The sequence below is a fragment of the Talaromyces stipitatus genome, genomic scaffold, assembly GCF_000003125.1.
Source record: "Talaromyces stipitatus ATCC 10500 scf_1105507295515 genomic scaffold, whole genome shotgun sequence".
Lineage (NCBI taxonomy): Eukaryota > Fungi > Ascomycota > Eurotiomycetes > Eurotiales > Trichocomaceae > Talaromyces > Talaromyces stipitatus.
The window spans coordinates 902402-917277 of NW_002990118.1; the positions used below are offsets into that span (position 1 = coordinate 902402).

Consider the following 14876-nt stretch of genomic DNA (forward strand, 5'->3'; position numbering starts at 1 on the left):
TACTGTACTTTTCCCCTCAAAAACCAACCACATACAGCTTCTAGCATACCAGGTGTGATAGTTCAACTCCCTGGCTCGATTCGGGTTGCTCTTGGTGGACCAAAACTCACGCCGGAGTGTATATTTAATTGCCTGTCTACTACGTAGCAGCCTCAGTAGTATGGGATATAGTCATTGCTTCTCACATAATAGATAATTTGAATCTTCGAAGGTGATAGTTAGGTGGCACATCGTTGAAACAGCAAGATGGCTTATCCACAAATGGCGATGCAGGTGGGGACGATTTCTGGATGCGGTGACACCTAAAGGCATGTTACACCTCATACAAAGGCCAGGATAGCACGCACAGTTAATAAGCTAGGAGACCTTTCTGTTTGTGTGTACGGGAATCCCCAGGTGTTGAGTATCAACACCGGAATATTAGCTATTCCGGTTCCCTGGGGATTTCCCCTTTACCTGCATGTAATTATCCTTCTCCTCCCTTTTTGGGGAGCAGTCATAATATTCGAATAACATCAATATTATCAGGCTCATGGGCTTTTTGGAATAGCCTTACTGCGTAATCCTGTGCTTCGTGTTATCAGGACGTAGCTAAACCAACACTATTCTATTCTGGTATATCGAGATGGCACTTTAAAGTCGGCCTAACGATGACCTTACAAGAACCATACATCAGTCCATTGATAGTTACAGCGATATTACTGAATTTCGGGAAGAATACAAATACATTGAGGCCCCGTTCCCAGTGGAATCAAAGGTACAATTAAAGCATCTAGTCGCCGAGTATCCTACCCTTTCCGAAGGAGCACCCTTCAGAAGCTTAATGAAGATATTCAAGAAATACGGGACAGTCTATTAGTTGCACTCGAAGCCCTACTGTTGGCAGTCCGGGTTACGTGTTGTTAAGATCATCACGCCAAACATGCTTATAGGAAAATATTCCTGATAGTCCACGCTAGGATTGTCGGCATTGGCTAATACTAACAGCCGGGTTTTTTATATTGGCAAGACCTTGTCGATCGTCCTGCCATTCTGCACTGGGATACAAAGCCGGGTTGCAATATGTAGAAAATCACCCTGGGCTAAAGACGGAGTGCTAACATCAGCCCAGAAGATACCCCTGAAACTAACTTTATCAGCAATAAAAACTCTCGGGAAGGAACTATTGTACTCACGACTCGCGAACGCGGTTTGCTAATTGCAAGCAGATTTCGCTTTTCTCCTGAACCCCCATACCGAAAATGACAATCGAACATCGATTTTGTAAGCGAAAGACCATTGGCAGAGTTGCAAAGAATACTTTTCAGTTCGCAAAGAATGTCTTCACGCCCGGTAAATAATTGCGTTGGCAGGACGAGTTCCTCAACTGCCCAGTAAACAGGGTACGTGACTTGTTTAGAGACAGCACCATTCGGATTGTTCAAATCGGTCGGATCATTCGGATCGTTTAGATTCGTGTTTGTAAGTAGTCGGCGGAATAATGAAGATACCAACCGCCACAGACCTGTAACCCCTGGTTGATTAGATTTTGAGCGGGTTTATCTACGCCTCTCCACTCTTCCAAGACGGCCTTGGTACAGGCAGCCGCCGTAGTTGCAGCATATGCTTGCCAGTGCTTATCTTTGTGACTATCCGCGTAATCACATACGCTTTTGATGACAATCGTTGGGATATAGTCCCACGTTCCTGCACTCTCCATCTCAAATCCAATCACTCCTTCTTCCGTAGCGATTCGAATCCGATCCTGCCCACTTTTAATTATCTGGTTACCACATGCTATTCGACCAAAGTGGATGCTAGCTTTTCGTGCATCTTGCATTTCAGCAGTCAAGAGTTGGTTCTCAGAGAACCTCGTCCCTACTGCCTCTCGGAGACGGTAACGCTGCACGAGTTTTGTTCTATCACAGCCTAACTCCTTGCAGGACGTTCTCAGTGCCTTTTCGCACACATCATCACCAGATGTATTGCAACTGTCGCAAATAGGACAGACGCCTTGCTCCCAATGTCTGTGAGGCATGCCAGCCGGATATAATTGATCTTTCTCGGGTCCCGGGTATGCTGATTTAAGAAACTCCCTTCGAGAACAAATCTCGGAAGAGTAACTATTGGTTTTGGCCCTCAGCCTTGTAGACACGAGGTATTCTGACATCTTTTCAACAAATGCACGGATTTCATGACTACCTCGTCCAACAGTGTCCTCCACCTCTTTCTTTCTAATGAACCGATGCGGATATTGCCGACCAAAGTCTATCTGGGTTACCGAGGTGCTAACAATGACATCTCCAAGCAAAATCTCCGCTCCTGCAGTAGTCTCTGTAGCCCCTCCACAAATACCAGTCACGATGCCCAATTTGATGTTTCTGAAGCTGATGCGAAGATTGGAAGCGACGGCAGCCGCCGACACCATACCCATGCCTGGCATGTATGCCAAAACCACGTGATGATTTCCCAAACGCCCTGTGGTGTATGTATTCATATCTCCTTCGGCTTTTCTGTACGAGAGTCCATCTGTCTCGTACTCGACTTCCAGTAAAGCTTCTACGGCATCTCGCTCAACGGGCAGAGCGCAGATTATCGCAATTTCGAATTCGTCGCGGCTTCGGGGTTGAAGGAGAGGATCTTTCTCCATTCTTATTTGGTATGGAGAAGAAACTCAGGTAGACGGGCGCTTTTAGACGGGCGCTTTTATTATAGTAGCGAAGCTCATAAGCTTCAACACCAAAGGAGCTGACGGCGAATATCGAGCGATATTGATTTGTCGAGGCTTGAAAAGGTCTTTAGGTCGATTCCGCGAAGTTCAGCCTTGTGGCGCAAACGCATTGCTGGTCAGCCTCGCCACAACAACCCCTGCAAGTCGATGCTAATGGAAGGCTAGATATGCAACGTGGGCGAATAGGGATTGATGATTTTGGCTCTTCCTGATAAGGGTAGCTGGTGGTCTATCTGGCAATCTGCCATACTATTAACATACTTGGTACTACAGAGTCCCAAGGTACCATATTTTAACTTATCAGCCGTACATATGTCTATAAAACCATACACTATATAAATTATTACCACACTGGCGGCCCTTATTCTTGAGCAAGCAATAGTTATTTTTTCGGTTGTAACCTGGTTTCGCATCCGACGGTCTCTATGCGATAGGAGACCTAGGGCTGATTTGGATATTCGAATTCCACTCCTGGCTTTAACAACCGCTCTCTTCAATTAAGATTGAATGCGTCTTGAGCGTATGGAATCTGTAACTGTGTAGAATCTGCAAAATTAGAGTGAACATTAGGCGATCAGGTACGCCTGGATCAGTTAAGACTACAGATCAAGTGTCTTCTAATGACTCACTTAAAATTTAGTAACGAATTAGCTTTTATGATGGCTTGCTAAACGAAGCTTAACGGTTGATCATAACTTATTTAACTGCTCTCTCAGCCCGCCGCACGCGAGGCTATTTTACCTTAGCATGCACGTCTCGGAAACTGTTGCTGTCAGACGATTGATGAACACCTGTTCATGGGAAATTTTAATGCCGATCATATTGAAAGAGGAAATTGTTTCCAGTAACATGGATTTTGGCAAGAGCCTGTACAGTTACAACTTACAGATCCGTCGAGCATTTTATATGTCTGGCGCAAAATGCACTAGCCATCATACCTGTCAGTGGTAAGATTCGGAAATCTCAAATTTCAGTCAATGCAATCTAGTTAGTTCTACTCAGATTAAATAGTAGAATATAGCTTCGAGTTTGTTTAGTTTCTGAATACAAAGAAGCGGGTGTCAATACCACAGCCAGTGGTTCCGATGTCGAGAATAGATGAATAGGTCTATCTAGATTATTCTGTAGAATAAGAGCTGAATCAAAATAATTATTACAGATTATAATGATGAGCCCAGCCAGCCACTTCACCCTCTGACAGACGTGGGTAGTGAACATAGAAGAGAATGGCATTGTTTAACATGAGGCAAGTTTGATAGCTTCGCTCCTGGGAAAGTATTTAAAGCTAACAAGAGCCCTCTGTTGTCGAGAAGTTTCTGAAGCAAGCAGTCATCATTCCATCATACGGATAGTCTTCTCATTGTAAAGATGTTGCTATCTCTCTTTCTCTCCTCTGTGCTTCTTACTTGGGACACTGCAACCGCATTCACTTTGCCGTTTCCGTGGCCATGTTGCACATCAACTACCACATTCACCTTGTCCGGAGGCTATACCGTCACCAGAACTGAGACGGTGACCACGGTATTATATCTGATCCCTTTGAAATGATGTAAACTATACTAATTGGTATAGGGCACTAGCACGGTCACCAAGACTGGTCTGCCAACTGTATGTTTGCCTACCTAGGTACCAGATCCGAGATTATACTGACTGTAATAGATTTCAATTGACACTGTGTCTACTACAAGTTATGTGCCCACAGCCATCAATTGCTTGCCTACAGCGACAACCATCAAGCCATATCCTTTTGGCATACCTTTGGAAGAACGTGACGCTGCTTCTGCAGCTGGTATAGGTTGCAGCCCGATCACCATCATACCGCCCTCGATCACAGGGTTTCCATGCACCGAAGTGGTAGGATCGTTTGATATAGTGTGAGTTTTTTCTAAAGCATACCCGTATGCCTATAACTGATTGACTGGCTATCCCGCAGAACTGATACCGAAACAATCACCACCAGCGGTATTGCTACTCAAACCATCACACCCACCATTGTTGAAACCGTCACCGAAACATGGATCCTCCCGACTCCAAGCATCTACAGAGGCGTAAACTACTACCAATATCTGAACGACTACTTCTACCCGGACGGTGACAAGGGTTGCCGGACCTGCGGTTACGGCGGTGGAGGCTACGAGACTTCAGACTGGAACGGCAATTACAGCTATTACACCAACGGCACCACTCAGCAGATCAATTTCGAGTCGGAGAACTATCCTAGTTACTCCACAATCTTGTGTCAGTTACCCAGCCAAGCTGCGGCCACTGATTGCTCGCAATGGACTGTCGTATTCCAGGGCTATCTCCACGCCACTCAAACGGGAAATTATACTGTAGCCCCATATCTTGGCGAGGATAACGCTCTGTTCTTCTGGGGCGGAGAGAAAGCGTATAGAAGCTATGCGAATAATAACACCGACGGTGGAGTTAGTTATACTCAGCCGGCTGGTCTTCCGCATACGTTCAGTTATGAGATGGTGGCAGGCGAATTTTTGCCCATTACGTTTATTTATGCCAATGGATATGGGCCGGCGCTGAATCGGTTGACTATTACGAGTCCGAATGGGACTACGTATCCACAGGATCTAGGCTTTTTTGTGCCGCCGTGCCCCGACAGTCCTTTCGTGCCATAGATAAGGATTGTGAGGCAGTATATGGATATGATGAACGAATGGCCGTTTTGTGAAGCTTCTTAATGTCCAAGGTTCGGTTGGAAGGACATGAATGTATTTGATTACACTTTAATCCACCAGTGATCACATATATTTTTATCATCACCCAGCGGCGAAGTCTAAGCTGGATTGAGAGCTTAGAGCCCCTTACCATTACAATACCATGTCTTAAGTAGAAATAAATATAAGGCCCATTATCGTGAACTGTGGTCTGATAATTCGAGTCTACCTTACCTATAATCTGGATTATGTCCTAATTCTCGACTGATTCTGTGACACTGGCATCAACGTTTACCTCTATCAGATTCCTGTTTCTCACAGTATCTCAATGAAAGCATACTTCAATAAAATAAAATAGATTTGCGTTGTGCAGTCAGCTAAAATACCAATGGACACTGAGAGGAGCGTTCAATAAGTTCAGCGTTAGGGCTTCGGCGGAGCAACCAACAACATTTATCGCCCTTCTACTGAACATAACTATACGACAAACAACCACACAGATATGCGTATGGCAAATATTCTTCCATATGTATGAACTTACTTACAGTTGACAATGCTCCGGTTCGATCGGATAAGTACATACTGCACTTCTTCCTCTATAGTCTAAGTACAAAACACGCCTTCAGCCAGGGCGCCTCAAGCGATCAACTGATTCGCCACGGCTCAGCCCCTAGTTTGACGATGAACTTTTCAGCATTCCCTTCCACCGTGTGTCATTGGTGTCTCAAAGACGCCAGGCTTGACGTTAAGGGGCCTTTTAAACTATTGATGCTGAACAAACCATTGGCTCGTGCTTTCCATGCAAGAGAGTCAAGGAAGGGCCGGATTTGAAAAACTCTGAGACGGCTGGATGCAAGGAGTACGTTACCTTTGATCTGAGCTGGGAGTATGCCATGGCCAATCATGTACACATGTACGTTCGAGGATTGCAGGATCGGTTATTTCTTGTGCTTATCTTATTCCATTTTTGCCATCGTTACTGTATTCCATCCATCCGGTAAACGATCTTTCGGCCTGTTAGGGCTTACCGTCGACATCATACTCGTCAATATCTGAAACATGGATTAACTAGTTTTTGAGTCTTCAGCCTGTTATATTCCAAATTGCGGTCTTGTCTGTAGAAATAAAAAACAAAATTTCTCTTTTTCCATCTTTTATTCTTATTTTTGCCATTCATATTTTCTGAACGTCTCCAAGGGTTCGTGTCAAGTTAACAAGTCGCTCCTTATTACAAATCGCTGGTTGATTGCAACTTTCTTACACTGACTTTCTCTTAACTCGCATCCTTCAAGTTTCAATTTGAATACTATATTCGAGCAACTGGTGATACCAGTTCACGACAATTTGTCGTATCCAATCGATCGATTGTAAACTGGTGACGTTTACCTGTTTCGGGCCTCCTGGTTTCTCGTGGCACATGTCGTTGCATGCCCTAATTCGGACTTCTCAGACGCTCTCTGTCGCAGACGGCCATTATACCCCGTTTCGCCCAGAGAAAGCCTCACGCACTCTTATTATTATCTTATTCTTATAGAGACTTAATCCGTCTCTTTGATATCATTGTGTTGAATTCAATTTACTTTTTTTTTTCTCGTGATTTCATCACAGCTACTTGCCGAGCAAGGAGAGACAATATGATTGTTCGGCAAAGAGCTACGGCGATACGATCTGTACAACTTATAATTTTACTGTTATTATCGCGCCACGTCGCATCAATCAGCTTATCACAATTCCAACAAATACAAGGGTTCTCGAATTCCTGCGAGAATGTGTGGCAAGTGGATATCCCCGGATGCACCAAGCGCGATTTTTCAAGTGCCAACTCCTGTTCCCAAAATTGCATCGCCGGCGTAAATATAATCAACGCTGAAGTGCTGGTCGCGTGTGCCGATGCTCGGGTTAGTAGTGGTACGTTGCTGGCACAGTTTTTGGCTGGATTTGGTGTTTCTGCGCTGTGTGGAGCGAGTGGTACGACGGCGACTGCTACGACTGTAGATTCGACGATGGCGACTACGACGTCTTTGAAGACTACTACCAGCACAAGTATATTGAGTATTCAGTCGACGACCGCAATGACGACGACGACGACAACTGCAGTTGGAGGAGTTACATCAACTTTGGATACGGCAGTATCTACAACTACCACGGCTGCTGTGACTACTTCGCCAACTTCGGTAACGACATCAACTACGTCAACGTCAATCACAGACCCCAATTTGACACTATCATTTACCGGGACGACCTCAACCGCTTCATTCACGAGCACTGCCTTGACGACCACGAGTGTGAAAAGTACATCGACGTCGGATCCGGAAGCAAAAGGATTTGGTGGTGTTGGAGATGCGTTTAATATTCTCGGAGGGAATAGTGGGACTAGGTTGGCATGTATATCGTGGGAAGTGATGAGTTTGATGAGTATTTTGGTGATCTCGATTTCGAGAGGGATATGGTAGTGATTATGCAGTTAATGATACCCAAGGATGATATCTTCCGAGAATATATCAGTTATCGAGCGTAAACGTCGTACTGCGAAATGCATCATGATATAAAAGAGAAGATGAATTTACTTTGCCTTAGTAAGCAGGCAGGGTTCGACGGGAATGGATGGTCTCGTTAAACTGATCTAGTCCGTAGATGCGTGAGATATCATCATAGTAAGCCTGCTGCTTAGAAAGTGCAACCAATCGTGCGAAGTTGCTGCTAAATAGCTCGAGGAACGTATCATTCTTGTACTCGGGTGAAAATTCGTTCCGTCGTGACATTGTCACCACGCTGGTATCTGCCGGAGTGTTATCCTGATTTCTACTATACGTAAAAGGATGAACTACCAGCCATCCCTGATCCAAAGGCAGCCATGTAGCTGAGAGTAAATCGTGGGAAAGCAAAATCATTTCCGACGCTGACCCATCAGTCGCCACCATTAGGTTGCTTACCTCTGTTAAAGTCATTTACGGCACTGGAGCCTGTGATAGGTTCCTCGATTGCAGGGGAACCACCATATATCAACGTGAACTATATGATCGAGATATCGATGGAGCCCGGAGAGACATCAGTGCATACTCTTCAGCATGAGGCTGAGATACTAGATGCTGAGATAATGCCAAACCATTGTAAGGATAAAAAGCGGAAATTAGCCTCGTGCCTGTTCACAATCAAATTCTGACCAGGTTTATGGTCAGTCTCAGCTTCATAATAAGGAGAGAAGTAGATCAAGAGTGCTGGGTGACTAATTCCGTTGAGGGATCTGCGCCTGAGGCAGTCATGTGGAGCCTCAGGCAGAGTGAAGCTGATCTAGATAAGATAAGGTGCTAACTAGATTGGGATCTGACAAATCAGGGACGGGATAATCCCTTATCGCGGCTGGGGAAGGACCCTCCTGCCTAATTGGAGCGATACAACACATCGCCTTACTCAGCTTAGCCTCCTCTATTCCATTTCTATTCTCTTCGCTCTTCTCTTTTTCATTTCTGTATCTTCTTCCTTACGCTCGACTTCTTCATTCTCTCCAAGTAGACCACTGCCTGCATTCCATCTCTTGCAGCATCGTGATCAACTCCACATCTCAAGGTTCCACTGTTATCTGCCTAGTGTATCTTGGAGTCCGATAACGCAGTCACGCGCCACTGCCACAGATCAGACTGACTCACAGTCAGCTGGCATCCTGTTTGAGCCAGTTATATACAATTCATTCTCATTACCGTCCTTGAATATTTCACAACCATATCTCCCAGCTTATACCGGACACTCATATCTACGGCTCACATCTGTAGCCGTAGGCACCGCGGAGATGTCCTCACCAGTCCTTTCTCCGCTTCATTCGCTCACCGGATACTCGTTACCGCAACACTGCGAACCCTCGTCCAATTTCCTAGCTCTTCTCTCGTCAACGCTGCATATATGTATTCCTAATGAGTTAGGGTTGATATCGTCGTCACTCGGCTGTTTGAGCATTGTCTCGTGGCTTTTTGCGCAACTGCCTCAGATTTATAAGAATTATAAACTGCAATCGACAGCGGGACTGTCTGCATTTTTCCTCGTTGAATGGTGTTTGGGGGATACTGCGAATTTGGTCGGTGCGCTATTCACACGTCAGGCGACGTGGCAAGTGACGATTGCCTCATACTACGTTTTTGTAGATGTTGTACTCGTTATCCAATATTATTGGTATACATATGTGAAGAAGAAGGGGAAAGGGAAGGATAGCGTCGATGGCTCATTCGACGAAGATAATGCTCCGATATACGACGGCATTCGTGTTAGAGATGAGAACCAACCTGTGGATGATGTTTACTCGACGAAAATAATGCGCCCTTCGGAGCCAAAGGACGTGGAATTATTCAAGTCAAGCGCCAACTCTCCACCCCGATTTTATTCCCCTTCCTACTCGGAGAAGTTTGGAAATCGACGTGTACGTAACACAGGTTATCCTAGTGGAAGTATGCCACTAGGAGTGTCACCGAGAACTGTTCTTTTGACATCGATGTTGTGTGCTGTGCTAGCGAATGCATCTCCAACTCCGTCGATGGCTACCTCTCCCACCCACTCTCCCTTGCCGTCAAATTTTGACGCTATTACTGATTCTCACGACATGGACATTGAAACCATTGGCAGAATCCTGTCATGGATGTCTACCATTCTCTATCTCGGCTCACGACTTCCTCAATTGTACAAGAACTATGTTCGCAAGAGCACCTCCGGACTTTCACCTTTGTTGTTTATGGCAGCCTTTTGTGGAAACTTTTTCTACTCCGCATCACTACTCACCAACCCCAACGCATGGTACGATTACCCAGCCTACGGCGGAGGCGGTTGGGCCGATAAAGACGGCAACAATCGAGCCGAATGGGTCGCTCTCGCGACGCCGTTTTTCCTCGGTGCAGCCGGAGTTTTGAGTCTGGACGCTTTTATGGGTGTACAGTTTCTTATATACGGGGATCAAGGTGGCGAGCCGCTTGTCACTGTAGACGACCCAACAGATCCAGGTCACAAGCGATGGAGACGCGTGAGCGGATGGATGAGAGGATGGATTCCATCTGGAGAATTGAACAAGTATCTCCGCAGCAATTCTGGATCCCAGCTTGCTGAGACGCGGTCGTTACTTGGGGACTCTAATACCAGCGGTCACAATTATGGTGGCGTCTGATCGATCATACACTGTTCATTTTTTATTCTGGTTAACATTTTGCATTGGTGGCGGGCTAGTTCATTCACATGGCATGGCGTTTTGGTTTTTCTTTACTTGAATAGAGTGAGGGATGAAGATGGAATCTGTTTGTTGATATCATGCATCTAGAGCGTGCGAATCATTACGACTAAACATACTGCATTCTACAGATACCATGAATGGCATACACATTATACCTACCATCTCCATATACAAATGAATTTTTAATCACAACCCTTAACATTGAAAGATCATGAGTGCTTTTCCGTCTTTCCAAGCATCCCGCAACACTACAGTTTGCATACAGTATCTTATTCTCTGCAGCCTGATACGTTCGCCTTTCAGGAATCTAGTTCGGTGCTTTCAACTTTCCCAGATTTAAAATACTCGGAACTAGAGCTATGGCAATCATTTCTCTAGATAAACCTCTGAAGATCGTCTCTCCTATACTCTACCTAGGTATTACGGCTCTCACTCATTTTTCAGGGTAAAATTGACAAATCGCATGTCTTGCAGTACGTACTAAATAAGCGTAAGGCTACTGATGATAAGCCTTATAGGTTTGTATGGCCGATTCAATACATTGAATAACCGCAAGAAGAAAGACCAGAACAGCAATCCAAAATGTCCACCACCGGACTGGCCTACGGTCATCTCTCCAGAACCGCAGAATCCCTCTGGGCTCCCGCTCATCATATATATCCTTCAAAGTCAGAAGGCGTTCTCGCCATATTGGAACCGATCCGAGCGACGCTCAATTGAGCGTAGATAAGGTCGAGAGGTGATCTCTTTATCCACGTTTCTTCCATTGTTTCGATGTCGACTGTTAGTATGCGATTTGAGCCACGAGTCCACACTTCGGTTATGTCGTGGAAGGAAGAGTGAATACGTTTTAAGGGTCTCTTCGGCGATTTCTTTTAAGATATCCGGGATCCTGTATATAAGTGTTAGCAATGAAAAGTACTCCAGCTATGCGAGACATACCTCGGTGAATTTTTGTAAAGGCTAAGTATTGATGCTAATTGGAATATAGAAACCACCGAATCATCTTCGTACGTTAATAAATGCCTTGAAAGGTCACATGTCCACTGTGTCTTAATGCCTGCTATGTGCGATAAGTTTCGCAAATTAAATGAACTTGGAAATCTAGCTTCCAGCCCATCATCAGTCGTATAATTGCAAAACTTCCTTTTAACAAAGGTACGTAGTGTTTCATCTGTCTCCCACTCCTTCACGTCGATGAATGTCCAAATCTTGGCTGAAAGCTCAAGCATCTTGTCAACTTCTGCTTCGAAAGGTGGTGTTGATTGCAACTGAAGCCGTTCCAATAGTGGCTCGCGGAGTTGACTTCTTGAATGGGTGTCAAATAACTCTTGTTCAATACTGATTGTAGAAATAATGTCGGCATAGCTCCTTTCCTTGAGAAAGGGCTCCTCTGACTGCTTGAAGTCAAAGAAATAGGTCTCTTGATAAAAATTGAGGAACTCAGTGTACTTGTTCGAAATTTCTGCGTCTGTTGGCATGACACCCCGGATGACCTTGATGACTTCACGTTTTGCATCGTCATCGAGGGTGACTGGGCCCCTTTTGGAAGCGTCCAGGGCAGTTTCTATCCCCGGCGATATTTTCACTTATGAGGATGTCAAGACATATTCTGGCGCTCCGATTTTCCTTGAAATCCAAGTCGGAGATACAACTTATCGGAGACCTGCAACCTTGGGTGGTCTGCTCGATGTTGGTGGTTCGATTTACGGGCTTATGGTTGCACATGCAGCTTCTAAGGATTATTTACACGACTTGGGCTCCTCTGGGAAGCCGATGTCGTACGTACATTATGACGATAAGTACGAGATTCCCGAGGACAGGGAGGATTTGGACCTTAGTATGCCCTCCTCTCACGCTCTTATAACATCCCTAAAGGTTGATTCACGAGCTCTGCTAACTTTTAATAATGGTCAGAACAACCTTTATCGGATGCGGCTACTGGTTCTGATACAGCATCAACTCGGGGCCGGCTACATGATGTTCAAGAATGGCTCTCGTCTTCTAGGATGGTCTGGCCCAGACTAAATCCCTCGTTCGACGTTTCAAGGGACGGAACAGGCCACTCTCCTAGGAGGCTAGGATCAATTCGTCATATCTCTTCAAACTTCGACAGAGATCTATTCGATTGGGCAATTGTCGAATTGGATACTTCAAGCTTCGCTGCTCGCCAGGTGAACAGATTGATTTATTCAGCTACAGGGTGGTTGGAAATTCCCATTTCATCCAAGTTGGCCTTGCAGCCAGGACCCAGAAGTGCTATCGTAGCAGCAACTGGGTCCAGTGGTTATGTCAAGGGCTATCTTTTCTCTACTCCTGTACTCTTTCAGATGGAGCCAGGAAGATCTCCCTTGCAAGCCAGGGAAGTGGTATTTGAGAAAGAACTCAGTACGTCTTCCCTCATTCTATGTTTCTGTTTTCGGAGTCAACGGACTCGCATGCTAATATTCCACTCACGTTTCTTCATAGAGTTTGGCGATTCCGGCTCATGGGTCCTGAATGAAAAAGGCGAGCCATACGGCGTTGTATTTGCTGTGTAACTGGATAGAAGGTGGCATATGTACTGCCTTTGGCTGATATGTTCGAGGACATGAAAGAAAGACTGAACACAACTGTAAAACTTCTAGAGCTCGGATTCTGGGATGTTGCCATGCGAGTTATCGGCCGATTGATGTCTTTCGATATGTTCATGGCTATTGCCGGTATTTTTCTGACGGCCACCTGATTTCTTTGTTGAATGAGAATTCGTGTATGTCTAAGTATGGATTGCAATAATAGCTTTGTATTGCTATAAAGACCAACCGAGGGAGCTTGTAAAGCGTTTGTTAGGTGAAGCTATTCCCGGTTGCACCTCGGCATGTCCGGTCTCTCCGGTTTTCTTTTTTTTTCTTTTTTTTTTTTTTTTTGGCAAAGTTGGTCAAGAATGAGCGATGTATTTTGTGAGCCGTGTGGCATAGACATCGTACAAGTCCTATTTCTGTATATCTCATAGTTGATTGAATAATCTTTCTGTTGTACTATGTATGTGCCAAGTTGATATGGCGGCCAAAATAGTCTTAGTGCGGTTGCGGTATCAGATGATAATGATGATGATGATGCGATAAAAGTCAAACATGACTTCCTCTTCAGCACCTTCACTCACCCTCCACACAATTCAATCAGACAAGAACAGAACGCCGCAATCATGTTCGAGGTGAGTATCATCTTTCTACTACGGCTATAGCCACTTCTAATAATGTGCAGAGACACGCAGGAGACCGCTACCGCCTGCGCCTCCACCGCGCTCGCTCCGCCGTCCTTACCTCGGACGAAATGGTCGAAGTACGCGCAGCCCAACGCACCTTTGAAGGCGCCTACGTCCGTACCGCTCTCTCTGCATTCTCCTTCGCTCTTATCGTGCTGAAAGTATTCACCGCTGAATTTTATGGCATCGGTGCTCTGTTCGCGGTGTATGGAACGGGCGTGTTGATTATCAGTGCCTTTCGCCGGCAACAAGGGAATAGACAGTTTTTCAATGAGCTTGGAGAGGATGGACTTCACAGGCGCAAGTTTAGGACGAGTGGGAATGCGGTTGTGTTTTTGACGGCGTTGAGTGTGGCGGCGTATGCGAGTTTGATTGGGTTGACGTTGAAGCTGTAGTCATCAGCCAGCTTCCGTGACTGTGAGCTGACAGTGTGAAGAGCTCGGGTTACTGCTCAGCTATTGCCTGACTTTCCTCTCGTCGTTTGACACGACCGCGAAAAGCAATCCCGAGCCAAGACCTTCCTGCATCTCTTTCCAGCTATCGAGCGGACAATGCCACGCATCCTCTCGCCAAGAAGGGCGGAATACACAAATGCCTGGATATTCTGTCAGCCCCGGTGGAAGGAAGGACAGCCAAGCCATTCCGATCTCCCCTATCGGTGCCGGCCGGGTACACGAGGCTTGGATTGATCGACGTGAATCGTGAGACTATGTCGCGGCGGCATGTCGTACGAGATCTTGGCGTGTTCGACAGAAGGGGAGGAAACATGTCCGCCAAGTTGATGGGCAAAGATCGGTGTCCGAGACGAAGTCCCTTGTCAGGATGATTTGGGGCATACGGGCGTACATATGGGGCGAGATACTCCGTATCTTTAGGCTGCTATGAGGCTGCAAGGAGCATCACGCCTGCGGTCTATATGCACCACTTGGCATAGTATATCAGGCGCCAAGTATGGATTACGCGGAAGGAGGTTATTCGGAGACGATTCACTTTGCGCCGTGTTTGAAATATACCATCGTGTTCAATCAAATAATGTGACTATTC

The 14876-nt window shown here is 45.7% G+C and overlaps 6 protein-coding genes across 6 annotated transcripts, besides 1 other annotated feature; 5 read left to right on the forward strand and 1 right to left on the reverse strand.

Annotated features, from left to right (window-relative positions):
• Positions 1-1447: 1447 nt before the first annotated feature.
• On the reverse strand, positions 1448-2820 carry TSTA_043580 (uncharacterized protein; the record flags this gene model as incomplete). Its single annotated transcript, XM_002484795.1, has 2 exons — positions 1448-2619; positions 2733-2820. 2 exons carry the CDS (start codon positions 2818-2820, stop codon positions 1448-1450), a joined length of 1260 nt encoding a protein of 419 aa, XP_002484840.1.
• A 1258-nt stretch (positions 2821-4078) lies between these two features.
• Positions 4079-5343, forward strand: TSTA_043590 (uncharacterized protein; the record flags this gene model as incomplete). The annotated part of the gene is made up of 3 exons (XM_002484796.1): positions 4079-4231; positions 4370-4584; positions 4644-5343. The coding sequence occupies 3 exons, from the start codon at positions 4079-4081 to the stop codon at positions 5341-5343; spliced, it is 1068 nt and encodes a 355-aa protein (XP_002484841.1).
• Positions 5344-7149: 1806 nt separating this feature from the next.
• Positions 7150-7900, forward strand: TSTA_043600 (uncharacterized protein; the record flags this gene model as incomplete). Its single annotated transcript, XM_002484797.1, has 3 exons — positions 7150-7232; positions 7378-7665; positions 7783-7900. 3 exons carry the CDS (start codon positions 7150-7152, stop codon positions 7898-7900), a joined length of 489 nt encoding a protein of 162 aa, XP_002484842.1.
• A 1175-nt stretch (positions 7901-9075) lies between these two features.
• TSTA_043610 (PQ loop repeat protein) lies at positions 9076-10525 on the forward strand (the record flags this gene model as incomplete). The annotated part of the gene is made up of 2 exons (XM_002484798.1): positions 9076-9818; positions 9882-10525. Exons 1-2 carry the CDS (start codon positions 9170-9172, stop codon positions 10523-10525), a joined length of 1293 nt encoding a protein of 430 aa, XP_002484843.1. The 5' UTR covers positions 9076-9169.
• Positions 10526-11779: 1254 nt separating this feature from the next.
• TSTA_043620 (uncharacterized protein) lies at positions 11780-13313 on the forward strand (the record flags this gene model as incomplete). Its single annotated transcript, XM_002484799.1, has 3 exons — positions 11780-12428; positions 12506-12976; positions 13216-13313. Exons 1-3 carry the CDS (start codon positions 12068-12070, stop codon positions 13311-13313), a joined length of 930 nt encoding a protein of 309 aa, XP_002484844.1. The 5' UTR covers positions 11780-12067.
• Positions 13314-13462: 149 nt separating this feature from the next.
• Positions 13463-13494: a microsatellite.
• A 278-nt stretch (positions 13495-13772) lies between these two features.
• TSTA_043630 (uncharacterized protein) lies at positions 13773-14636 on the forward strand (the record flags this gene model as incomplete). The annotated part of the gene is made up of 2 exons (XM_002484800.1): positions 13773-13781; positions 13832-14636. The coding sequence occupies 2 exons, from the start codon at positions 13773-13775 to the stop codon at positions 14225-14227; spliced, it is 405 nt and encodes a 134-aa protein (XP_002484845.1). The 3' UTR covers positions 14228-14636.
• Between the last annotated feature and the right edge of the window lie 240 nt (positions 14637-14876).